Below are 25,415 nucleotides of genomic sequence, written 5' to 3'. Positions count from 1 at the left end.
TAGGTGGGCCAGGGCCCAACTCATGTTTTCTCTTCTCTAGGGGGAGCCGGGGGTGCCGGGCCAGTCGGGGGCCCCTGGGAAGGAGGGCCTGATCGGTCCCAAGGTATGGGGTCTCTCAACAGTGGATATAAGGGGTCAGAATGGGGTAGGGAAGATCATGGTGGGGTGATGGGGGTTTCATGTCAAAAGGGTTGTGGAAGGCTGGGACATTGGGGGGTACAGTGAGGTAGGTCTTGAGGTTTCAGGGTGGGTTGGGGTCACAGTGGGGATTTAGGATTAAAGAATGATAGGTGGAGAAGTGGGGAGATGTGCATCAGGGCTAAGGGGTCAGTGAGGGAGGCTGGAGTGTCAGTGGACTCAGGGCAAGGGGTATGACAGTAAGGTCGGGGTCATGGGGAGTACGGCAGAAGGAGGGTCCTGGTATGGTAGGGTCATAGGTGCTTGGGTCATGGAAGATTGTGGCCATTAGGCCAAGGGGCTCATGGCCACTGAGCTGAGGAGGCCAAGACAGACAGTCTCTCATGCTCCTTTCCATTCTCAGGGTGATCGAGGCTTTGATGGGCAGCCAGGATCCAAGGGTGACCAGGGCGAGAAAGGGGAGCGGGTAAGTTGAGACCAAGGTCATGGCAAGCTAAGGAGATTATACTTGCTGGAAGTGTGTCCACCTTTGGGGGCTTTGATCACTGATCCTGACCTGTATCTCCACAGGGGCTCCCAGGAACGGGGGGCTTCCCAGGTCCTAGGGGCAGTGATGGTGCTACTGGTCCCCCTGGGCCACCTGGCAGTGTTGGTCCCAAAGGCCCTGAAGGACTTCAGGGGCAGAAGGTAAAGAACTCTGACTCTAACTCCTGACCCCTGAACCTCCCTGAACCTTCCAACCTCACTGACCTCTGACCCTGCAACCTATCCCCAGTACCCCTGCACCAATCTCTGAACCTATGATCTCCAACTTTCCCGACTTCTGACCTCCACTGCCTCTGACTGCTCACTTCGTCCTTGCGTCTGATAGGGTGAGCGAGGCCCCCCCGGAGAGAGAGTGGTGGGTGCCCCTGGAGCCCCTGGGACCCCTGGAGAGAGAGGAGAGCAGGTGAGTGGGGATTCCTGGGCTTATTGTTGGAGACTGGGGTGACCTCTGGCGTCCCTAAGATCAGAGGTCACAGCCCGGTCCCATCCACTGTGTGTAGGGGCGGCCAGGGCCCGCCGGCCCCCGTGGGGAGAAGGGAGAAGCTGCACTGACAGTAAGTGTGGGCCTGGGTGGGCTGGGCCCCACCTCCCGCACCCAGGATCCTGACCCCCTGGGCCTGGGCCCCTGACTCAGTGCTGTCCCTCCACGATCCCTGCATCATATGCCTTCTGTTTCTCCCGTGATCCACGGGTGCTTCGTGATCCTTTGTGGTCTTGTGCTCCCAGGAGGATGACATTCGAGGTTTTGTGCGTCAGGAGATGAGTCAGCATTGCGGTGAGTGCGGCCCACCCCAGAGCCTCTTGGGTCCCATTCCCACTCCACCCCAGCTCCCCTAGACAGGGGCAGGCAGAGTCCCCAGAACTTACGGGGATCAAGCAGTCAAGGAGATGGGCGGACATGGATAGATACGCAGAAGGACGCGTGTGCTTCAGGACAGACGTGCTGACAGGACTTTCCCGTAGTGTTCCTAGCAGCCCAGTGTGGCTGTGTATGGAGGGGTGGAAGTGGGAACAGCCCGGTGGGTATCAGAGAATGAAGCTCTGTCTCCTCCTTCCTCTCTGTCTGACCGCTTCCACACCTTCTCCACGCCCGCCTGTTTCTGACCCTCTCTCTCTCCCTTCCTCTCTCTCTGCTGCCCACCCATTCTTTCTCTCCCTCCATCGGTCTCTCTGTCGGTCTCTCCTGTGGTCCTTCTCTGTCCATCTCTGCCCCCCTGTGTGTGTCCCTCTGTCTCTCCCCCTGCCGCTTTCCATCTTTGTCTCTTGCTCTCCATCCTTGTCTCTCTCCCTGCCCTTCTCTGCCCTCTCCAGCCTGCCAGGGCCAGTTCATCGCATCTGGATCACGTGAGTAGTTTTCTGGTATTTTCTGCTCCCGGAACTTTCCTCATCCCAGGCCCTACTGTGCCCATCCCCTGGGTCCACTCAGCAGGGGCTTGGCTGAGTGGCCACCATTATGACCCCAAGGCCCTGTGCCCCTGCCCTTTGCTCCAGGACCCCTCCCTAGTTATGCTGCAGACACTGCCAGCCCCCAGCTCCACCCTGTGCCTGTGCTCCGGGTTTCTCACGCAGAGGAGGAAGGTGAGGCTAGCTACACTGGCGGGGGGCGGGCAGTGGCTGTGGTGGGGTACAGACCCATGTGACGTTGCTCCTGAGTGCAGGGCAATGCCACATGCGTAGGGGCAGCATGGAGGGCACAGCTCGAACACTGTGCACACGTGGGAGATAGTGCCGCCTGCCCTGCCCCCAGGGCCAGGGCTGGGCAGCATGAACGTAGCCCTGTGGCGGCCTCGCTCACAGTACACCCCACCCTGTGTGCAGGCCGGGTGCCTCCTGAGGACGACGAGTATGAATACTCTGAGTACTCCGTGGAGGAATACCGGGACCCCGAAGCTCCTCGGGTTGGCGATGGTGAGAGCGGGGGCTGGCCTAGAAGGGCTCAGGGAGGGGCGGCAGACCCTAGTCCCTCTGTGATGGCCACCGCCCCTGCTGACCTCCTGACCCCCACTGGCCCTAGACCCCTGTTTGCTTCCGCTGGACGAGGGCACCTGTACTGCCTACACCCTGCGCTGGTACCATCGGGCTGCGGCAGGTGGCACAGAGGCCTGTCACCCCTTTGTCTATGGCGGCTGTGGAGGGAATGCCAACCGTTTTGGGACCCGTGAGGCCTGTGAGCGCCGCTGCCTGCCCGGCGTGGTCCAGAACCAGGGAACAGGTATGGGCCTACCCCTCCACCCCAACAGGAGCCTGGACGCTGAGCCTACCCAGATCAGGTCCTGGTCGGGGTCCCAGGTCAGGAGCACCCTCAGACTGGGGGCCTGGGACAGACTCCTGGACCAAGGAGCTGAACAGAGAATCCTAGCTGTGGAGTCCCCTCAGTGCTCCCTCCTCCAAGGACCTGAGTGAAGATCCCCTCTCTGAGGGCGGAGCCCCACTCCTGTTGTGCCCCCAGCTGGCCCAGTGCTCCTCTGGGGCCTACATGCTGGGTAAGGCCAGATGGCTGAAGACAGCTCCCCACTTGCCACCCGCCCCAGGTGCTGCCCGGAGCTGAGGTCCAGATGACCAGCTGAAGTTCAGCATCCCCTGGAGGAGTCCTGCTGTCCCTCCCCTTGGTGCTAGAGGCCTGTGTGCACGTGAGCGTGCATGAGCGTGTCCGTTATTTCAGTGACTTGGTCCCATGGGTCTAGTCTTCCCCCTGTGGACAAACCCCCATTGTGGCTCCTGCCTCCCCAGCAGATGACTCAGTGTGGGGGTGGTTGTGGGCAGGGAGCGGATGTGACTGCATCTGACCCGCCCCTTGACCCAAGCCTGTGATGACATGGTGCTGATTCTGGGGGGCATTAAAGCTGCTGTTTTAAAAGGCCCCTGTTGTGACTGTTTGGGGAGATGGGGCTGGCAGGGGGCCAGGTTTTCCCTGGAAGGTCAGTACTATCCCACATGGGTGGGGAGTCCCTCTGTCCAGCCTTGGTCACTGTCCTGTGACCCTCAGTCCTCAACTTGCCCCCCAAAAGGAGTAGACCGAGTGGGGGCTGAGGACATGTGTTCACTGCCCCCCAGGAGGGGATGAGTCAGAGATGGGGTGCTGCTTCATGCCAGGAGCCATGCCCCAGCTCCTACCTCAGGGGGCCGAGAGAGATAAAGGGGCCGTGAAGGGGGCAGAGGGCCAGAGCACAGCAGCACACTGCCTGGCGCCAGCCACGGGCAGCCCCGGCAGCCCCACCGTGCCCCAGAGGAGGCTGCTGCTGGTAGGACTGGGGTGGCTCTGGGTGGGATGGGCAGGGCCTTGAGGGCTAAGTGGATCTGGGATTTGGGTTGGTGGAGGTCTCTGGACTTGGGGGGCCTTGGAGTCTCCGGCTGCTTCTCCACCTTGAGGACCCTGCTCCTGTTCTTGCTTGTTCTCGGTCTATTGCAAGCTCCCTCAGAACTCATGCTCCCCTTTTGTCCCTCCGTGTTCTCTCTGTGTCTTTGCATCCCTATTTTTTTAAAAAGATTTTATTTATTTATTTGAGAGAGAGAGAGAAAGCATGAGCAGGGGGAGGGGCAAAGGGAGAGGGAGAAGCAGGCTTCCCGCTGAGCTGGGAGCCTGATGTGGGACTTGATCCCAGGACCCTGGGATCATGACCTGGGCTGAAGGCAGACGCTTCACCGACTGAGCCACCCAGGCGCCCCTTTGCGTCCCTATTTTTATCATGCTGTCTGTGTCTAGGTTCCAGCCTTTTTCTTCCAGTCTCCCTCTATTTTGGTTTGCCTCCTCCCTCTCCTCCTTCTCTCTCTTCTCCTTCCCCTCCCCAAGTGTTTCTCTCTCTGTATCTAGATCTGGCTGTGCTCTCTTTATCTCCCTGGCCCCTGCTCTGGCTAGCTCTGTCTTGATTTTTCTGTCTCACTCTGGCTGTCTTGTCCTTTCATCTCTGTCTCTTCTATCTCTCTGCGTCCCTTGCCTGGCCTCTCTAATCTCTCTGTCTCTTTCCCTCGGTCTCCCTGTCTGTCTGCTTCCCCATCTGTCTCTGTCCATGCACCATGGCTGCCCAGACTCCCTACCCTGAGCCTCTTTTCTCCTCGCAGCCTGACCACGCGATGACCAGGTGGCCTCTGCTGGTGCTGATGGTCCTGACGTCACGCAGGGCCCTGCTTGTCCCTGCGACCCCTATCCCAGCCTTCCAGCTCTTCCCTCAGAACCCTCCCCAGGCCACTCCCCGCCCTGTGGCCTTGGAGAGCACCCCAGCCAGCACCACAGGCCCCTCCACTGCTTGGGGCCACCCGAGCCCCGGCCCCCGCCCGGGCCCCCGCATCACCCTCTCGCTGGATGTCCCCATTGGCCTCCTGCAGATCTTACTGGAGCAGGCCCGCACCAGAGCTGCGAGGGAGCAGGCCGCCACCAATGCTCGCATCCTGGCCCACGTTGGCCGCCGCTGAGCCACAGAATGGGGGTCACAATGATGGGGCCACCCCGCGTCAGGAGACCTGGAAGGCGGTGGCAGAGCAGGACGGCACTACATCTGGGCATGGTGCGCCTGGCCACCGCCCTGTGGGGTCACTGCCAGGTGGTGTCCTGTCACAGCTGAGTGCCTCTCAGAGCCACGGTGCGTCTGGACAGCCTGGACGTTGCCAGGCTGGGGGGCTGCCAAATGGAGTCGTGCCACACCTGGAGCCCTGCAGACTTCCAATATGTCTGGACAGCTTGGACACTACCGTGGAATGTCACTACTGTGTGAAGTTTCGCCATGTCTGGGTGCCCCACAGTCAAAGAGCATCCGGACAGTCAATGTGGTTACTCTTGGGCCACTTTTAGGAGCCTCGACACCGGAGCCTGATATGTTATCTGAGACCAGTCTGCCTAAGACTGGATCTACAGGTCTGCCCTGCCCCCCACGGTCACCACACAGGGACGTGCAGGCTGAGGGTTACATGCATGTTTTGTGCTCCCAAAAGCAGCACCCCCCTTAGATAAGGGGGCCATCGGGGGCATTTCCAGGCATGGGTGGCCGGATGTGGGAAGTCTGTGGCTGTGGCATCCTGGGTTTGTGGCAGGTGTACGCGTGCCTGGGTGGCTGCGTCTCAGTGTATCTGATAGCTGTGAGTGTGTGTGGGCAAGGTGAGGGCATGTGAGGGGGCTGCAAGGAACAGGGGCTTGTTCCCCAAACCAGCATGAAACACACTCAACGCACAGCCAGGCACTGTCCTACCCACACGCCTGCACACCCAGCCGTGGCCCTCGGACACACGTGGCTCGGGCTGCTGAGGCTCCAGCCCAGCGCTGCACCTCCTTCATCGAACTGTCCAGAGCAAACGTGCTCATCTTTCCAAGCCTCAGCTTCCTCCTCTGTAGAGCAGAGCAATGCCACCAGGTTTCTTGTGAGCACTGAGCAACAGTGTACATGAGGGTTCTGGCATGCAGGAAAGAGCTCAATAAACGTAGCGCCTGGAGAATGGGATGAACGAGAATCACTGTCATGTGCACCCAGGCAGTGACAGTCGAGGGCTAAGTCATAGCTGGCTACGGTGCCCCTCTGCCCACTCCCCCTACCCCTGCCCCATTTCACCGACCTGCTCCCTTTGGTGTGGAAGGAATAGGTTTTCCCTAATCTCACACCCCCAGCTCCTTTGCTGGGCTGGAGATGGGACAGACGCTTCCGAACGGTGTGGACAGGCTTGCCTGCCCAGGGAGCAGAAACTCTAGGTAGTGTAGACAGTTCTGGCTGGAGACAAGGGCAGACCCTGGGCAGTATGGACTGCTCTGGCTGTAGAGGGAGGCCACACGGGCGGGAGTATTACTGCCTGGGGCGCGGGCACTGTTGATCTCTCAAGTTGTGAGCGGCCCTGGGGGGCGGGCCCAGGGCGGGGCTGGGAAGGCGGGGCCACACGGGGCACACCGCTGCTCCCTCCCGCGCCCGGAGGGCGGGGCTGCCCGGCTCCAGGCTGCAGGGGGCGGTGGCCCGGGCCAGTTCGCTTGCAGGATGGACAGAAGCGAGGAGGGAGGCAGCGCCCTGACGGACCCCGGGTCAGGGAGCAGCAGGCGGGGTAGGCACGGGCGGCGGGGAGAGGGTGGGAGGGGGATTGGGGAGAGACCAGCGCGCAGTGGAGGTGGTGCTGGAAGAGGTGCGAGGGTGTTGGTCTCTCTAGTGTAGGGGTGTTCTGAGGGGGCATCAGCCTGTCAGTGGCAAGGAGGAGGGGGAACACTGTCGCCTTGCAGGGGAGTGGGGGGGCTGGGCCAAGGGGGAACTATAAATAGCTTCTTCCTCCAGCCCAGGGAGAGGGACAGCCAGCTGGAGCTGCCTGAGGCCCTCCTGCTCTGCCCTTTGCTGGCCTCCAAGGAGGTCATGTTTGTCCAGGTCCCCCCTCAGGGGTCACACATCATTTTGGGAAGGCCCAGAGGCTCATTTGGGAAATTTTTCATATGAAGTGGCTTTAGCCCTTAAACCAGCATTTCTAGGGCACCTACTGTGTGCCTTGTGCAGGTCCTGGGCTGCTCTGAGCACCTACTGTGTGCTCTGTCCTGGTCATGAACCTCTCTGAGCCCTTATTGTGTGCCTTGGCCAGCCCTGAGTCACTTTGAGCACCTACTGTGTGCCCTGTGCCAAGCTGAAATCAGCAAGTGCAGACCACAGTTCACAGGCTGCTCAGTCACATGGCTCTGTACCCCCAAGTTGGAACCTCACACCCTCTGTGAGCTATGGGCCCAGGGAGATACCGGGGTTGATCCTTGGCTTGAAGTGGCCAGAGGAAGCTGGAACTCCTGGGAACTCCCTGAACCTCCCAGTGGTAGTGGAGGGGAGAGGAGGAGGGAAATAAAGGGACAGGGAGGCAGTAGAGAGCAGCAGGCTGCTGCAGCCTCCCTGTCTTTGTGCAGGCCTGGGTTGCTAGTGTGCGTGCACGTGTGGCTCTGTGTGCATGCTTCCAAGCATGGGGATGTGGACATGTGGGTCTGTGTAGCATCCGCTGAGGTCCCTGGGCCTTTATGCTGCGAAGTCTGGCCAGGACTGACCAGCAGATACAGGGATGGGGAAGAGTTTGAGCAGTGAGAACTGAGGATCTAGGACTTCAGCCACCCTATAGCTTGTAGCCAGGGACACTGGAGAGAGGTCCGGTGGTCAGCGCAGAGGGCACTCCTGGAGCCGACCTGGGCCAGGCCAGGCAGGTTCATAGAGGCGTGGGGAGGCTGAGCAGGACATATTCACCCACCAGTGCATGTTGACCTCCCAGTACACTTTCCACCCCATCACTTTGGGATAGCCCCAAGGAGGGAAAAGCCATGAAGGCTGGCTGTTCTTTCGGGTGTCTACTGATGCTGGGGGAGCAGAAAGCCAAGAGAGCATTGGAGGGAACAAAGCAGAGCCCAGCTGTAGGGGGGAGAAATGTGGTGACATGGAAGATGGGGGAGGTGAGGTTTTAAAGGGTGGGAGTTGGTCTGAGTCCATCCTGCACTGTGGGCTGACTCTGTGACCCTGGGCCCTGCAGCCCTCCCTCAGTTTCCTACTCGAGAAATGGGCAGGGAGATGAAGAATCTTCTTAGAGCAGAGGTAGACTCTGGCCTTGGGGAGGAGCCCCAGGCTCCTCCTGCTGGCAACCTGTGGCCTCCCCCTGGATATGGGGACTTGGGAAGGTGTGTCTGAGTCAGCCCAGGGTCAGACGGGGGAAGAGTGGGAGGTAGAGCCACGGCTTTTCCTGGGAGGCTAGGCTCAGACTGTCTGGGTGTGGGGACGGTTTCCTCGAAATGGCCCTGGCATCCTGCCTTGCTCTGGCTACCCCTACCCCCAGCCTTTGACTAACACCCCAGGAGGGCTGAGGAGGAGAATGGGCAGGTCAGAGGAAGTGCTGGGTGTCTGTGGATGCTAGAGCACGTAGCTTTTGCAATACGTGCTGGGGGTTGGACAGGGTGTGGGCGGGTGGTGACAAGGTCTCTGAGGTCAAGGTGGCCCCAGGATGGCCTTGGCAATGGCTAGGAGACAGACAGGAAGGCTGGCTGTGTCAGAAACAGAATGAGTGGCTTTGGAGAAGTAGGAAAGCGGGCGGCTTGTCACAAGGGGCATCCCACTCATCAGGAGCTGCCCACGGGTGTGCTCAGAGCGGCCTCTGCGTGACGTGGAGGAGGTGGGGGGTGGACGCTGCAGAGGAAGAATGAAGGAGGAAGTGCTCAACTCTGTCTGGGGCAGGGCGTTCCTCCCAGGGCAGGCAGCTAGAGCTGGTTTCAGGGAGGATCTAGGTGGGCTTCTGCCTCGCCAAACTTCATGTCCTGTGAACGGGGCAAGACATCTGTATCAGAGTTATCTTAACGGTCCTTGCCAGGCTCTGAAGTGCTGGGTGGAGATGGGTGTGTGGCAGGGAGGTCAGAGGGCGGGGGTGCTGCACCTGTGGGGCGCTGGGCGGAGCCTTGTTCTCCATACCCCTAGCCCTGGCTCAGGGCTGGACACACTTTGAGCAGAGAGAACCTGAGGATGCCATGATCCTGTCTGGGGGTTTTGCGGAGGACATCGCTAGAGGGCAGTGTGACCCAGGTTTGGGCAGTGTCAGTGGGGGCCTCAGGACAGAAAGTGTACAGAACTTGGAGAAGCTGGGCTGAGGAGACAAAGGAGAATGACCCAGGGTTCCTGGACTTCTGGATTTCTCCCCTGCCCTTTGCTTCCACTGCATTCTTAGAGACAAGAGGGAGGTAAGTAATTTAATGGTATCACTAACGTGCTTTAGAATGGATTTCTCAGACACCGACACATTTAATCTATACCAGAATCCCCTAAGGTTGATGATGCCCGCATCTGAGACAGGGGGTCATTTTAAAAATATGCAAATTTACAAATTACAATTTAATTGGTAAAAATGAAATCCTGGAAGAAGAAAGATACTGCCAGGGCTCAGTGAGTCTCCAGGGAGCTTGGTTTAAACGTTCTGCTCACGTGCTCCGGGGGGGCTGGAGTTTAGCCTGAGTTCCCCAGCGGCCAAGGTAAAGAGAGGAAACAATTTTGAGGCGTCCCTGTCCATGAGGTAAAAGATTTTCCAGTGTGGTTGAGCCTGTCGCTCCGGTGGGCGAGGAAGAGTCCTGGGGCTCGAGGGAGGGTCGGGACGCACGGCTGGGGGGCGCAGCAGTTGACAACTGGCATAACGCAGGGGCCACCAGACAGGTCCTGACCAACTGAGATCTGCTCAAGCAGGTGCAGCCCCTTGGCACGCAGATCCCTCCCTCCTGGGGGCCCTGAGATCAACGGTAGCAGTGAGCGGAACCCGGGTGCCTTGGGGGCAAGGCTGTGCAAGGCGAGGTAGTCGATGCGGCCGATGCAAGTCTGCGCGGTGCCGTTGGGCGTCCTGGGCTCGTGCATCCCCGGCAGGGTCGGCACTATCCGGGCCTTGAACCTGTGGGGAGTTGGGCATGCGCGTCCTCGATCCCGGCGTGAAGGGCGGGCCTGCGGGGTCCAAAACCGGCTGGTAGGCGAGTTGGGCATGCGTGGTCGCAGGCCGGGCCCTCTTCAGTTGGGGTAGGGCCTACTGGTTCTGGGGCGGGGCCTGCGAGGAGTTGGATACGCGTCTCCGCGGCTCAAGGAGGGGCGGGGCCGGGGGGCGGGGCCTCGAGTGGCCCGAGGTGGACTGGCTGCTGCTGGTTCGGAAGCCGCGCAGTCCGACTCATCACGTCCCGGGTATGGCGTCCCCACGGGAATTGACCCAGAACCCCTTGAAGAAGATCTGGATGCCGTACAGCAATGGGCGGCCTGCTCTGCACGCTTGCCAGCGCGGTGGTGAGGCGGGGTCCGTGGAGAAGGGGAGGGCGGTGCACGGGAATGGGTGGATAGGGCGGCCTGCGCAGTGGTCTCGCAGGGAAAGGGGGCCCCGGGAAACCGGGGACAGGTGAGGCTGCAGTGACTGGTGGTAGGGGAGCAGGAACAGGTCGAGGGCCGGGCACAGGTGTGGCAGAGCAGAGGGCGGAGACAGGTATGTGGCCCCGTCTCCCCCTCGCTAGGGGGGGCTAGGTCCGGCTACCATCCCCTCCGGCCGGGTGCCGGCCCCTTCTCACCCGAGTCTGTACCCATCAGGTCGGGCCAGGGGAGGATTCGGAGCTTCCTCCTGCCATTCACTTCAGGCCGGAGAGCGTGGACCTGGTCTGAGCTGTGTTGGCCTTAGGGAAGTCGCTTGACCTCTCTGAGCCCAGAACTTTCAGAGGCCCAAAGGAGGGCCAGTCCTCCGGTGGGAGGAAGGGCGCCCCTTGGCCTGAACTACCCACCTCTGGGCTAAAACCTGAGCTTTGGGAGGAATTTCAGGGAAGTGCAGGTGTGTTGGGGATGGAGAAGGTAACACTGTCCCATATGGACCTGTCTTTGTGTCCATGGGGGTACATGCATCCAGGCGAGGTCGTGGGTGAATGGTAACGCTGGAGGGGAAACATCCAGGAGACATGCTGAAATTCATGGAATTGTTAAGGAATTGTTTAGGGGCTTGCCTTTCCTGGGATCCCAGTGTTTAATCCACTTTACTTGACTTTCTGCTTGTCCTTAAATGAGTCTGCAACCTCGTATTGCCAAGAAAAACAAAGGATTTTGTTGTTGTTGTTTTAGTAGTAACCGAAACATTATAATGAATTTGCAAGTTGGCAAGGACCTCAGAGAACATCTAGTCCAACTTGTGATACAGATATAGAAATGGAGATCAGGAGATTGTGTGATGTGCTAAGGTCTCTCTCTACTCCTTGACCTCTGCTTGGCCATGATAAGGGAGGGGAGAGTGCTGTGTTCTTGTTTTGCTTTGAGGCCAGCCTGGGGGCCCTGGCTTTGACCAAGATGTAAGTCCTGTGGGTGCACTGTGTGTATCTCTTACCACACTGGGTCCTGGTAGGGGTGGCCATGGTTTTGACCGAGCATGCTAGTGGGTCATGGCTCTGACAGTGATGTAGGTCCTGGTAGGATGCTGAGGTGGTGACCAGGCTCTTAGCCCCAGGGCCACGGCTTTCCAGTCAGTACTGGCTTGAGAGGCAATGGCAACCCCCTAGCCAGCCCTCCATTAAGACTTTTCTGGAGGGACCAAGGCCAAGGCCTCTTGCTCTTGTGCTTACAAGGGGGTGGTTGCTGTTATTACATAAAGGGGGAGAAGTCAGAACCTGGGCTTTGAAGGCAGGAACACTCAAGGCGTGTTGTGGCTCAGCTGTGTGACCTTGGGCAAGGAGCTGACCCTCTAAGCCCCAGGTTCCTCATCTGTGGGATGGAGACGGTCATCATCCCTGCTCCAAGGAGCCGCTGTGAGCCTCTTCGAGAGGGGATGCTTGATAAGTGGTGGCAGGTGGTGCTGTCGTTTCGTCATCACCCTTCTTTGCTTCTGAGTACCTCACAGTCGGGAACTGAAGCATCAGCTTGGAGCCAAACCCCCATTCCAGATGGCAAAGATGCTGAGGCCCACTGGGGAGGGGCCTGTGTTTCTCCAAGCTCCAAGGATGCGGTGAAAATATGGCTCTGGCCTGAGCAGAAGGGCTTGTGCTGTGGCACTGTCTCAGGGTGTTGCAGTGGGTGAGACTCTGGACTAGCCCAGCACAGGAGGGCTTCCTGGAGGGGGAGGCACCCAAGAAGCCAAAGATGAGACCTGCAGATTGTATGGGGGGTTGGGCCCCAGGCGAGGTCCCCGAGTTCACAGCAGGGAGTAAGCCAGGAGTGAACATGGAACCTGTCTGGGCAGCACTCCCAGTCCCCAGAGCCTGTGTTCATGTAGCGTTTTACCCCCTGCATGGTAGATTTATAACTCGGTGGAAGACCACAAGGACAGGTGAGGACCTGAGGGTGGGGGATGGGTGGAAAATGACCTGATCACAGAGCTATATAGAGAAGAGGATATGGAGTCCATGGCTGGTGTGTGCTGTGTCGTGGGTTGTCTTTGGTGTCTATTCCCCGGCCCCTGAGGCCACCAGAGGCTGCTTGGCTGTGCCTGCCCCACCCCTATTCTCCATTAGCAATTCTTCCTTTGGTGAAATTCAGAGCTACACATGAGGGCCTGGAAGCTGCTAAGCCCCGGAGGAGCTCTGGGAGCAGGTGGGGCAGGGGATGAAGAAAGGACTCAGAGCGTTCCAGAAAGGACAGTGCTTATGATGGCTTTTATTGGCAAAAAGGTAGCAAGAACTTCTTGGCTAAGGACATGACTAGAATATGCACGGGACAGTGGGAGAGATGCCTTTCTGTCCCCTCTGAACAGGACGGTGATGCCGGGTTGCTTTCTTTTAGAGAGTTCTCCCTTCCCCAGCCTAGCCCAAGGAAGTGGAGACAGGTGCAATTCAGGAACCAGTTCTGGAACCTTCTCTAGGACTTGTAGCTGCCTCTGAGTTGGCCCACCAGAAAGTCAGCACAGGGTAGCACCAGGCTTATCTCGGGCCTCTTGATTCCTTGGGTTCTTGCGGCCCTAAGCAAATATATAGGGAAAGGAACCAGTGAGGTAAGTTGAATGGACATGTCTGCAAATCTTCTGCACATAAGCCTCATGTTCTGCTGTCTAATTACTCAGTGCCGAGGCTCTCGAGGGCCCAGAGCTACAGCTCCGGCTGCACCCCCAGGTTCCCTGGTGCATATGCTCTCCGTTCAGGCCCCATAGTGTGTTCCTTCTTGTGGGCCTGTTTGTAATTCCTCTTCTGCTAGCTTGCTTATGTTTTGCTGTTGTAAGCAGAGCTATTGCAAATACACTTGTACTTTGAGCTTTCTTTGGGTCATTTCCTTGGGAGCTTATCTTGAGGAACAGAGATGATAGGTAATTTATTGCTCGCGTTTTGCACCCAGCCCTGGTTGACCACTCTGCCTGCCTACCGTGGGTGTGCTTGGGGCCAGGGAGGGGATCCTGTCCCCAAACACTGGGGGAGGAGGCCAGGGCTCTCTGGGGGAAGATTGGAAATGTGCAAAGGGGAGGCAGAACCCCACTCCTGAGGTCATGGGAGAGCCCTTCAGGGAGCAGTGGGAAGGAGAGGAGCAGGCTGGGTGTGCAGGCTTCCCCCGTGCTTAGTAGCTGATTCATTGCCCTTTTGTTGCTTGAGAGCCTGGCCAGCAGTTGTGCCAACAGCCCAGGCCCCAGTGTCACTGGCCCTCAGGATGCAGGGCCTTGCTTAACTTGCTTTTCTCTCACCTTAGCCAATGGAGGTTTTTCTGCAAGTTCACTCTTGCTCACTGTCGGCCTGTGTTCCGTGGGATCCGCTCCTTCCCTCCCCTGAGGCTCACAGCTTGGGTCACATTTGCCCAAAGATCAGGTGCAGGAGCGATGGAGCCCCCACTGGCAGGCAGGGCCCTTTACTCCTCTGCGGGGCCTGCCTGGAGACAGACAGGTGCCTCTGCACCCCGAGTCCCGAGGGCAGTCGGTGTGCCTGCGTCCTCAGGGCTGGGCAGGTGGCACAGCTTCCCAGAGGTGCCCGGCTTTTCCATGGAGATAGTGCTAGGCCTCACTGAGCGATTGTCAGCCCATTTGACAGGTGAGGACGCCGAGGCTCGGGGTTGCCAGTCATTGTCAGAGTCAACACAGGAACCCAGACGTGACTCCTGAGCCCCACATGGGGCTGCCCCTGGGGCCTCTGTGCTCCAGCTCCAGTGAGGGAGACAAGCTGAGGGGTAGGGCCCAGCAGTCTGTCCAAGCCGGGCTACCAGGAGAAAGCACCTGCAGAGCCCTGGGAGCAAAGGAGGGGCAATGACAGGTCCCCACATGGACCACCTGTCTGTCTGCTGTGGTTTCACATAACCCAGGTGCTGGGGAATAACAAAAGGGAAGCTTCCTAAGGTTTCTGAGGTGAGGCCACACTGAAAGCTGAGCCGGGTCATGTGAGGCTGGTAGTTCTGCTGTCTTGGTGTCTGTCCCAGTGGGCCAGGGTTTGGGGATGCTGTGTCCAGACCTGTCCCCGCCTCCGGCCTTGGCAACTTCTCTGGCTGGTGCACTGACCTGGCGGCACGTGGGATGGTGGCGGGTGGGCTGCCCGAGGGATAGTCCTTGTGGACATTGGTCTAGCTCTCTGGTCTCAGCCCCTTTTGGTGTTCACCCTACGGGATTTCGAGATGCCCCCTCCCCCCATGATTTCTGAGTACCAACTCTGCCAGACCGCATGATCCCGAATGGCTCGGACACTGCAGGGCTGCTCCCTCTCCAAGCGATCAGGTGCAGGGGGCAGACTCATGGGTGAGGGGGCCAGGATCGAAGGAGTGTGCCGGCGTAGCACAGGGGTGGGTGGGAGGAAGGGCTCACTGAAGGAGCAGCTCTTGAGCTGGGCTTTGTACTGGATGAGGCATAATTCCCAGCAGGGAGGGTAAGCAGTGGAACTGTGCTAGCAGGAATGCTGCAAGGCTGTGCGGGCGGGGTGCGGATTCCCGGATGACAGGTGGGCGTTGACTCTCCCCTGGGCCTTGGCTCTGTCTGGCAGGTTCATTCAGGAGTGTGGCAGGCCCAGCTTTATATCCGCAGTGCCCGTCAGGAGAAGGGGCTGATGAGATTCTGCCACAGCTCCCGGAGCCCAGACAGGCCTGGGTTATGCCACTGGTGGCTTGAGACCAGGGCCTGAGGCCAGGAGGCTTGGAAGGCCCATCTGATGTCCTGCGCCGGGAGCAAAGGGAGCGGCACACTGGGGCATCCCAGCCCTCATCTGACACCGGCTCCTTGCCTTTCAGTTTGCATGACCAACTGCCCCACGCTCATCGTCATGGTAGGCCTGCCTGCCAGGGGCAAGACCTACATCTCTAAGAAGCTGACTCGATACCTGAACTGGATCGGCGTGCCCACTCGCGGTGAGACTTGGCCTCGCCTTCCAAGGGGGCCTTGGGGCATTGTGGGGGAGGGAAGGGGAAGACAGAAGGGTGGCCTGGGGTGGGTCAAGGTCAAGAACTGGGGAGGGCTGCTGCTGTATGAAAGCTGAGCCTTTCTTTCCCCCAGAATTCAACGTTGGCCAGTATCGCCGGGACATGGTCAAGACCTACAAGTCTTTTGAGTTTTTCCTTCCAGATAATGAAGAGGGCCTGAAAATCAGGAAGTGAGTGTGTGTATGTGTGTGATTATGTGTGTTTACGGAGAAGACCCTGGAGCCCAGATGCCCAGCTGCTCCTGAGCCCTGGCCTTGCTCTGCCGCATTGGGCTCTGACAGGGCTGGTCTCCTGACCTCTCAGGATATGGTGGGGTGGGGATGTATTAGATCTGGGGACAATGGGAGAGGGTGTAGGGCCTCTTTTTTTTTTTAAAGATTTTATGTGTTTATTTGAGACAGAGAGAGAAAGAGAGCGAGCATGAGCGGTGGGGAGGGGCAGAGGGAGAAGGAGAAGCAGGCTCCCTGCTGAGCAAGAAGCCTGGTGTGGGGCTTGATCCCAGGACTCTTGAGATCATGACCCAAGCCAAAGGCAGACACTTAACCGAATGTGCCACCCAGGTGCCCCAGGTGTATGGCCTCTTGGTGGCTGGCCCTGCCCTGGGGTTCACAAACCCTTAGTAGGGACATCCTATGGGAGGGGAAGATGGGGCTTCAGAGAGATGGAGGAGACAGCCAGGGCAGGTCACGGCTGGCTGCAGAGACCTCTCACTTGTTTACCCCAGGCCCTCCATGGGCATGGCCTCTGGTAAGGCAGGGTGCCCGAGTGGGTGCAGACACACAGGCCTCTGGGATGGGGCAGAGTGGGAGAAGGACTACCTCCTAGCACCTTCTCACAAAGCTAGAAGGAATGGGCCCAGAACTGTGCCTTCCTTCCCTTGGCCTGGGATAAACTGTATATTTGGAAGATGTTTGGCGTGTGCTTGGCATGTTCTTGGCATGGGTAGGACAGGCCTTGGCTTTGCTTTCATGTGGCTCAGACTTCACCCTCCTGTTCTCATTCATGAGATGGGAATTTGCATATGATACCTTACCTCCTCCCCTCCCTGCCCCATTCAAACTTGAACCAAGAAAACCAACTGGTGGTCTGAGGATCTGTGCTCTTTTTGGCAGCTGTCAGCTGAGGGATCAAGAAGCTTCCTTGCCCTTGCTCTGGGTCCAGCCATTGTGGTAGGGTATTTAGCAGAGGTTGGCCCAGCTGTAGTGACCTCCCCAAATCAAGTAGAGCTCCAGGCCAGAAGCTACTGGGTTGTTGCTCAGGCCTGGCTACTAGGCTGCGCCCTCCATCTGTGGCCACCAGGGGGCAAGAGCTCCCCACTGTGGGGCCGGGCCCTTCCCTAGAGTTTGCTCTTGGGTCAGTGAGGCCATGCCAGGCCGCTGCACCAAGAAAGGGAAGGGGTGTCTGACATTCAGGCCTGTGGCCAAATTGTGGGTAGAACTCTCTGGTGACTCAGACAAAGGGGAGAGGACTGATATTTGAACTGCTGTGTGTTGGGTGCCTGCTGCCCGTGGTCACTGCCCCTCCCCATTTTACAGGTGAGGAAGCTGAGGCTCAGGGATCTCACACAAGGTAACAAGGTGCTTCCCAGAGCCCAGACTTGACTCTAAGCCCGTACCACTAAAAACTGTGGTGTCCAGCTTTCTAGTGTTACCCAATTAGCAGGTCAGAGGTTGTCTACCGTGCAAATTCTACAACAGCCTCAAGCTGTGGGCACCGACAAGCTTAGGGCCATTTCCCAATAACCAGCCCCAAATGTCCCACAGGTAATTGGCAATGCAGAAGGATCAGACTTTTTTAAAATGGGAAGCCTGAGAAGAGAAGGCTAGATTTCCCAGAGACCTGGGTGATCACATATTGTTGAGGTCCCTGGAGCTACACAACGCTGCTGCCCGTCCCTGACAGCAGGCACGGTGGAAGGTCCAGGAAAGGGCAAGCAGGGTCACATGTGCATGTGCAGGCCACGCGTACACACAGGCCATCGGGTGCACTCGTACTCGTGCACTCAGTCTCCTACTGCACATGAGCCCACACGCGCGCCCATGGGCATGTGCCCACGTGTCTACCAACTCCATTCAGATCTGTTCTGACGCTGTCCACCTGGGTTCGCATCAGTCTGCACAGGTGAAGGGCTCGGTCCCATAAGACTGCCCCCGCTTCTCACCCACACCCCCGTACACGCGGGCTCCTGGGCTGTTCATCCTATGTCTCCACTGGAGCCCTGAGATCCCTCTTACCTGGTGCTGCCTCAGCCAGAGCAACCCCGCAGATCCTAGCCCAGAACCTGGGGCACACACGCGGCCAGAAATGGCCCCAGCAATGCCGGTTTCCCAGGCTCTCGGAATTCAGGGGGTTTTTGGCAGAAGAAAGCTCTTTAAAGTTTTAACAGAGAGACCACCCCCCTGGGGGGGTGTGCAGAAAGGTCACAAAGAGGCATAGGAGCAGAGCCTCTTCTAGGGACCTGGACTCAGGTCTGTCCTGTTTCGCCCTGACCCCAGCGGGCTGCCCCCTGCTCTGCCGGGCCTGGGCCTCCGCGCTCGGCACGCGGCCCGGCTGGTGGAAGCCCGACGGCAGAGTCCTTGGGTGTGCTGGGGGTTTGCGCTCCAAGTCCGAAGATCAGACAAACGGAGGGAGATCTAACTTCACTCCTGCATCAAGAAAGTGCAGGTAATAGATAAAAGGCCAGAGTGCTCTGTCTCCAGATCTTAGAGGAGAAAGGGATAAAACGCAGAAGACCCTTATATAGAGCAGCCCATTCTGCAGCAATAAACCAAAAGGCTGAGATGTTCTGAAGGCAGTAGAGTCAGTCATGGGGAAAGCTTCACTTTCCGCAGGGTCTGTGGGTCTGTGGACATGGGTGCAAGAGGCAGGGAACAGCACCCTCCTCCAGAAGGGATAGTTTCACAGGTTCTCTCTTCCAGGAAAGCAGATGGAATAGTAAGTGTAATGTCACCCTGGGGGCCACGGTGTCTTTTCTTTCCCCACCACCAGCCCCCAACACTCACACACAAGGAAACATCTTGTTTTTAAAGTGCTTATTTGGGGGCGCCTGGGTGGCTCAGTGGGTTAAGCGCCTGCCTTCGGCTCAGGTCATGATCTCAGGGTCCTGGGATCAAGCCCCACATCGGGCTCCCTGCTCAGTGGGGAGTCTGCTTCTCCTTTTCCCTTTGCCTCCCACTCCGCTTGTGCTGTCTCTCTCTCTCTCACTCACATGAATAAATAAAATCTTTAAAAAATAAATAAAAAATAGAAGTGTTTATTTTGATAATCAGGGGAAATGCATGACTTTTAGAAATCATGAATATGGCAGAATGGCAGCCTGGATTTGTACACAATGAGATGAGAAGAGGTGCAGAAAAGTGGTATTTTAAAAAACACCCGCAGTGGCCAGGAGCACATAGCCTTCCACTTACAGGAGCAGAGTTAGCAAAAGCACTGAAAATGACCTCAGGAAAGAGAGACCTTGAGAAGAGAAGGGGCCCCAGGGACTGGGCCCTCTAATCTGGGGTAAGATGTGTCTCTGATCTGTGGCCCTCCTGCAGCCAGGGTCAGGTGCGGGGCTGACCCTGTGTTTTCTCTTCTGAAGGCAGTGTGCGCTGGCAGCCCTCCGTGACGTCCGGCGGTTCCTCAGTGAGGAACGGGGCCATGTGGCGGTGAGTGGGACATCCCGGTGACTTCTGGGAGTGACATGTGGGAGCCTAGCTACATCTAGCCCTTTGCTCATCAGCTGCCTGGCAGGGAAGGGAGGGTGTGTGTGGCCACAGCTGCTCCCTGGGTGCCGGGTGCGGGGCCCTGGGAGGAAGTCTCAGCCACTATACAGGAGGAAGCGAGAGGCTGGATGTGTGCTGGGAATTTCCCTCTGGGCTTGTGGTTGCACCTGACCCGGTAGGACTTCCTTCTGAATACTCCCATTGTTGGTCACCACATGTGGTATCGTGTTACCTAAGTCTTTAGCAAATATGATTTCTCTGGGGCTGGGGAGAATCCTGTCCCACATTTAGTGGCTGTTCCAGGAACCCAGTGAATCCTGGGCAATGGAATTCCAATACGATGTGTTGGCCTCTCCCGTCCTATGATTGGGTGGGACAAGGTTGAGCCAGAGTGCCTCTGGGAAAGGCCGCTCCCCTCACGCTAAGCCGTCAAACACAGCAGCTGCTTTTTCCTCTTGGAGGCGTGCTTCCTGCAGCCCTGAGTCCCCCTGCTCCATCTGGACCCGTCACCTTCTCAGTCTGTGGAACCCTGGGACTTTCCTTCTCCTGACCCCCCAGCTGCAGCCCTGCTCTCGGACCCCCTGTCTTCTCTATCCTGGGTTTACTGACTTGTTTTGGTGGATCACATGTTCCAGTAACTTCCTGAGGAAGGTTCTTGGGCATTACCTTGAAAGAGATCTTGCGTGTCTGGCAGTGTCTTTGTTTATCCTCATATTTGATGGTTGGGTTGGGTGGGAAGTATTTTTCCTTTAGAATTTCTACAACATCGCTCTGTTGTAGTATGGCTTCTGGAGCAGCTGTGGAGAAGTCTGATGACATTCTGATTTGCTGATCTTCCCCAAAGTTTCATCTCTTGGAAGGAACTGGGGCTGCTTATGCCCTTTTCCCTGGGGAGAACTTTAGGGCCTTGTGGTGGGGCTTCTTTGCCTTGCCAGGTTCCCGGGTGGCCCTCTCCAAGCGAAACTCTTTTCTAACAGGTCAGGGAAATCGTCATCTGTTATTACTTTGATAAACCACCCCCACCAGTTTCTGACAATTGATTCTCTGCCCCACTCCCAGTTTTCTGAGCTGCTTTTTCTAGAACTGGTGGTTTCATGCTGGGCTTGAGCCCTAATTTTATCTTTTTTTCCCTCCTGATTTCCTATCTCTGTCACTTTTGTCCTATTTTCAGGGAGACTTTCTCAACATTATCACATAAGCATTTGGTTGAATTTTTAAAGACTTTCCGTGATCCTATTTTAATTTCTAAATTAAGTATTTAAATTTCTAAATTTCTTATCTCTGAGTGTTCCAGTTTTTTAGAACTCTGTTTCTGTTTCGGGGTCACTATAGTATTTTGTAGCTCTCTTTAGATAATAGTTGTAAGCTTTTTTTGACATTTCTTTCTCTTCTCTGCCCTGTCTTCATTTTCTCAAAGTTCCTTTTATTCTTTTTAATGTGGTCTCTGTTTTTCACGTTTGAGGTTTTGCTGGAGCATCCCGTGAGCCCGGGGTTGAATGCCTTTTTAAAAAAAATGTGCTCTAAAAGCTGCTTTTAGACACGTGGGTAAGCGGGTTACCCCTGAGGACACGTCTGCCTGAGGCAGGGAGGGGGTCTGGGGCTCCGTGTGCTCTTAGTTGCACCACGAGGCAAGTCCTCCCTTTTCCTCTGCACACCTGTCCCTTTTCTCAGAGACGCCTGGGTCCTGTTCCTGATGCTCCCCGCTCTGCACAGGTGGGTGTGCTCTGCTGGCTGAGGGCTTATGTTTGGTTTTCTCCATTTCTCTGAGTCAGTCCCCAGAATTTTGTTGACATCTCCTTTCCTGTTCTCTTTATTCTTCTTTTCCCATCTTCGCCGAGTCTCGGGATGGAGTGGAAATAAACAAGGGTTCCGCATTCCACGTTTAACTGGTTTTATAGGAAGTCCTGTTGGCCAAGCACGGACTGAGTGCCTGCTGAGAGCACAGGCATCTACTCCTTCCAGCTTTCTTGAGGTGTGTTCCTCAAGGAAGGGGAGACCCGGCCCAGCCCTCGCAGGTCTAAAGGAGACTGGCCAGGCGGGTGGCCTGGGCACCAGCTGGTCCCCATGAGAAATCTGGTCCCTGTGCACCAGGGTTGGCTGGCGTCCCCCCTGCTCCAGGGCCAGAGTCCGAATTAACCCTGGTTTGGTCCTAGGTTTTTGATGCAACGAATACCACCCGAGAACGGAGAGCAACCATCTTTAATTTTGGGGAACAGAATGGCTACAAGGTGAGGCATCTTTGGTTCACCTCCTCGGTTGGGCTGTGGCGCGTTCCAACTGTCCTGGGCCCCTCTCACAGCCCCCTGACATGCGTGGGTGTCAGGCAGGTGGGCTCCAGACTGGATGTGGGATACAGGGGTGCTATTTCCTCTCCGCCTGGGCTTTTCTTTCCAGGGAGGTGGGCGTCTCGTGGGAGAGTCCCGGATAGGGTGGCTTCTCGATCCTGTCCCCACCTCCAGAAGAAGGACCCTGGGGTCAGCCTGGGCCTCAGGGAGGTGGGAGCTCCGTGGAGCCAGGCCCAGGGCGCTGAATGTGTCTGTGGTTCCTTCCCTCCTGCCGGCCCTTGTCCTTGCTGTAGACCTTTTTTGTGGAGTCCATCTGTGTGGATCCTGAGGTCATAGCTGCTAACATCGTGGTGAGTGGTGTCTCTGGCCTTGTGGGGGCAGTAACACAGCTGAGGTGGCATGTGACAGTGAGGTCCGGCTCCAGGTTTGGGCTGGTGCCTGGGCCAGCCTTGATTTGGGCTTCTTAAACTTTGGGATGGGGGAGGGGAGGCAGTACAATGCCAGGTCAGGTGACCGGAGACTCCTAGGCACCACTTGTGTGGAGGGCCGTGTAGCTGGGTGGCCTTCACTCTTGCTTCCTCCTCTTACCTTCCCCTCCCTTTCCCCCTCATCATTCCCTGGACAGTGGGAGAGGAGCTTCAGCCCCTGGAGGTAGGGCGTGGGGGTAGGAAGTGATGTTTATATTTTGAAAGAGAAAGATTTGACCTCTCTCCCCTACCCCCTGTTTATCCAAGGAATGGGCACCTGGGTTGGGGGAGAGGGTTCAGGTGGGAAGGGGCTTTCAGGCCCTTTGCCCCTCTGGCCTCACCTCCCCGTGTGCCACAAAGATGAGGACTCCCGTCTTAGGCTGCCCAGTGGTACTCTGTTTGGCACTAGCGTGGGAACCAAGACCAGGGTACTGCTGGACTCTTCCTAATGGAACCAGTCTTCTGGGCTTGGCCTCCAGCCTCATGCCCCTACTCTTGTCCTGGCCTCTGGCTCAGCCTCCCCTCACCCCCTGGCCAGCATTTTCCTTGGTCTCTGGCCCTGCCTGGCCTCCAACCCTGATGTGTCCTTGCTCTGTGCCTGGTCCGGCAGCAAGTGAAACTGGGCAGCCCTGACTATGTGAACCACGATAGTGATGAGGCCACGGAAGACTTCATGCGGCGCATTGAGTGCTACGAGAATTCGTACGAGTCACTGGATGAGGACCTGGACAGGTGAGTGAGGAGAGCCCCGTGTCCTGCAGTGGGGTTGCGGGTCCCACTCAGCCGCCTCCTTGTGACTTCCCATGGTGGGGGCTGAGGGGCCACCCCAATAGGCAGAGGTGGTCTGGCCTTGTTTCTTTCCTTTGGGCAGAAATTGTGGGCCAGAGGTGACTTGCAGAACCCATATTACCTCATCTGGGGCTCTGCAAGACAGAATTTTCTGTTATTCCACATGGCTCTTGATCTCAGGGTCGTAAGTTCAAGCCCTGCATTAGGCATAGAGCTTACTAAAAAGAAAGGAAGGGAGGGAGGGAGGAAGGGAGGGAGGGAGGAAGGAAGAAACAAAGGAAGAAGGAAAAGAATTTTCTGTTATTCCCTTATAAAATCAAGCCCAGTTGCTACGCGGAGGGTCTTCCCGCAAGGCATTTGCAAACATTGCATGTTCTTTAAGTGCGCAGTCTGTGTTTTGAGATGGGGGAAGGAGTGCCCAGATCCCGCCTACGCACAGCTGGCAGTGACCATGCTGGTTAGCTCCACTGCCTCCTTGTGGAATGGCAGACCCCACAGGAGTTAAGTGTTGGGTGGGGCGGGGTCTTTAAGCCCACAGGGGGCATTCAGCTGAGGCTCTTACAGTAGCAAACTTTACCTGTAAAGGGTCAGGTAGCAAATATTTTAGGCTTTGGGGGCATACAGTCTCTGTTGAGCTACTTAATTCTGCCATTGTAGTGCAAAGGAAACATAGACAATATGTCAATAAATGGGCATAAGTGTGTTCCAATAAAACTTTATTTATGAAAACAGGCCGCGGGCCAAATTTGACTTGTTGGCCGTAGTTTGCCAACTGCTGTATAACAGCATACATGGGAGCAGTGGTTAAGTAAGTAACACTATGGCCCCTTGGTAAAGTATTGCATAGTCACAGATCATAGCCATGACACGTGGGACAAGGTAAGTTATGTAGCATTAAGTGAAAGTCTGGAATATCAGCTTGGGTGCAGGTCCTTTATAATCACGTGAGAACATCTACTGCATACAAACCAAGGGGGACAAGCGCCTGTAAGACGGATGATTTCTGGGGGTCTTTACAGAATAGTTCCTACACTGGCCGAGTCTCCCTGGCCGGGCTTAGTGGCCATCCCAAGCCAGTCGGCACCCCCTGCCTGGACCCCTCAGGTTTTTCGTGTTTCTCCAGTCACCCCAGCACAGTGGTTCTCATGGTTCTGTGATGTGACCGCACAAGAGAGGCTTAACTGGAGCCACTCCTGTTGGGTTCCTCAGTTAACCTTGCTGCTATTTTTATTGGTGCCTGTGTAACATCCCTAAGCCTAAACCCAGGCCCTCGGGCCGGACCGTGAGAACTCAGATGAGAACCTTCAGTGGGCCTCCCCGGGCCAGCCCAGAGCACGATGCCTGAGAAACCCCGCCTTTCCTCCTGCTGCCTCCCAGCACCCAGCAAACATAAGCAGACCAGCGTGTTCTCCCAACCACCATGCTGCCCAGGCCCAGCGGGCGAGGGAAGTGGCTGAGCTGGGGTACAGGGGCAGGGCTTACTGGGGGAGGGAAAGGCAGGTCCAGGGGTGGCTGGCCAGGGGCACGGAGGTGAGGAGCATTTGCCAGCTACCCCCAGATCAGTCCAGGAAAAAGCTACCTCTTATTCACCTTACAGACTGCGCGTTGAGAGCTCAGAGGTAGGCAAGTGGGGGCCGGGGGCCACAGAGCACAATGTGTACTTCGGATGTCACCTTTTGGAAACACAAGTGTTGAGCACCGCTCACAGGGTCTGTCTGCCTTGTCTGGCTGTCACACGTGTTGTGTTGCTCCCTCCTCACCCCTGTCACTTGCACACCAGCTGCCCCTCCCGTGTGCTGTGATCTCAAGCCTGTGGTCCGAAATGCACAGCTCTGCGGCCACTTCCGATGGCTGGCAGGATGAGCCCTTGCGGGCCAAGTCACACTCACAGTCTCTCTCGACCTGCTGTCTGGAAAGGGATCTGTCCTACATCAAGATCATGGACGTGGGCCAGAGCTACGTGGTGAACCGGGTGGCCGATCACATCCAGAGCCGCATCGTCTATTACCTCATGAACATCCACGTGACCCCCCGCTCCATCTACCTTTGCCGGCACGGGGAGAGTGAGCTCAACCTCAAGGGCCGGATTGGCGGGGACCCGGGACTGTCCCCCCGGGGCAGGGAGGTCAGTGTGTGTGTGTGTGTGTGTGTGTGTGTGCGCGCGCGCGTGCGCTGGCGTGCTCGGGCGTGGTGGGGGGAGCTGTGCATTGGCACTTCTGGGCAGCTGGGCACATGTAGGCGTGTGTCCAATGGGCCCGGTCTCCAGCTCTTGTAGCTCATGTGTAATCAGTCTGGAATGTTCCTGTCATGTAGGGAAAGTCACCAAGCACCAGGCTTGGATCTCTGGCTTCCATGTGTGCAGTCACCAGCTGAGCCCCTTTCCCTGGAGAGGCATGCCATTATGGGAGTGACCCAAATCCCTGCAACGCAGCTGATGGCTGCACCATAGTCCGGGGGAGACACTGAGGCCTTTGTAGGGAGGTCGTATGGTCCAGGACACATGGCCGGGAGGTGGGCAATGGCAGGGGACGTAAGGATCCACTGGAACTACATGGAGGGTCTGGAGAGAATGCATAAGGACAGCACTTGAGAGTGTGGGTGTTCTCAAGAGGTCAGTTCTCTGTGTTCCGAGGCTGGGTGGGCACGACGCCATTGTGCCCTGTGGCTCCGTGGTCCTTTGAGGGCAGCCTTGGATCTGCGGGTCTGAAT

At 57.2% G+C, this 25,415-nt stretch overlaps 3 protein-coding genes across 14 annotated transcripts in view; all 3 read left to right on the top strand.

Moving 5' to 3' along the window:
* The window catches only part of COL7A1 (collagen type VII alpha 1 chain), a 30,947-nt gene extending 27,403 nt beyond the window's left edge, over nucleotides 1–3,544 (top strand). The window contains exons 109-119 of the mRNA XM_034658267.1: nucleotides 41–103; nucleotides 542–604; nucleotides 709–825; nucleotides 1,010–1,087; nucleotides 1,185–1,238; nucleotides 1,411–1,459; nucleotides 1,996–2,028; nucleotides 2,176–2,262; nucleotides 2,503–2,592; nucleotides 2,699–2,896; nucleotides 3,216–3,544. Of these exons, the coding sequence (XP_034514158.1) occupies nucleotides 41–103; nucleotides 542–604; nucleotides 709–825; nucleotides 1,010–1,087; nucleotides 1,185–1,238; nucleotides 1,411–1,459; nucleotides 1,996–2,028; nucleotides 2,176–2,262; nucleotides 2,503–2,592; nucleotides 2,699–2,896; nucleotides 3,216–3,232 (849 nt within the window). The 3' untranslated portion in view covers nucleotides 3,233–3,544. The remainder of the gene's footprint in view (nucleotides 1–40; nucleotides 104–541; nucleotides 605–708; nucleotides 826–1,009; nucleotides 1,088–1,184; nucleotides 1,239–1,410; nucleotides 1,460–1,995; nucleotides 2,029–2,175; nucleotides 2,263–2,502; nucleotides 2,593–2,698; nucleotides 2,897–3,215) is intronic.
* A 135-nt stretch (nucleotides 3,545–3,679) lies between these two features.
* Nucleotides 3,680–6,098, top strand: UCN2 (urocortin 2). Its single transcript, XM_034658268.1, has 2 exons — nucleotides 3,680–3,926; nucleotides 4,744–6,098. The coding sequence occupies exons 1-2, from the start codon at nucleotides 3,756–3,758 to the stop codon at nucleotides 5,092–5,094; spliced, it is 522 nt and encodes a 173-aa protein (XP_034514159.1). The 5' UTR covers nucleotides 3,680–3,755; the 3' UTR covers nucleotides 5,095–6,098.
* A 470-nt stretch (nucleotides 6,099–6,568) lies between these two features.
* The window catches only part of PFKFB4 (6-phosphofructo-2-kinase/fructose-2,6-biphosphatase 4), a 31,918-nt gene continuing 13,071 nt past the window's right edge, over nucleotides 6,569–25,415 (top strand). For 4 of the 12 annotated variants that reach the window (XM_011233368.3, XM_019806736.2, XM_011233365.3 and 1 more), the window contains exons 1-8: nucleotides 10,227–10,403; nucleotides 15,270–15,386; nucleotides 15,532–15,628; nucleotides 19,042–19,108; nucleotides 21,319–21,393; nucleotides 21,744–21,800; nucleotides 22,528–22,649; nucleotides 24,624–24,831. In XM_011233368.3, coding sequence (XP_011231670.1) covers nucleotides 10,307–10,403; nucleotides 15,270–15,386; nucleotides 15,532–15,628; nucleotides 19,042–19,108; nucleotides 21,319–21,393; nucleotides 21,744–21,800; nucleotides 22,528–22,649; nucleotides 24,624–24,831 — 840 coding nt within the window. In that variant the 5' untranslated portion in view covers nucleotides 10,227–10,306. The other 8 variants (XM_034658264.1, XM_034658262.1, XM_019806738.2 and 5 more) reach the window with 8 other exon arrangements.

This window comes from Ailuropoda melanoleuca, chromosome 4, assembly GCF_002007445.2.
Source record: "Ailuropoda melanoleuca isolate Jingjing chromosome 4, ASM200744v2, whole genome shotgun sequence".
Lineage (NCBI taxonomy): Eukaryota > Metazoa > Chordata > Mammalia > Carnivora > Ursidae > Ailuropoda > Ailuropoda melanoleuca.
Note: the sequence above shows the minus strand (reverse complement) of the source record. Positions and strands in the feature narration are given on the sequence as shown.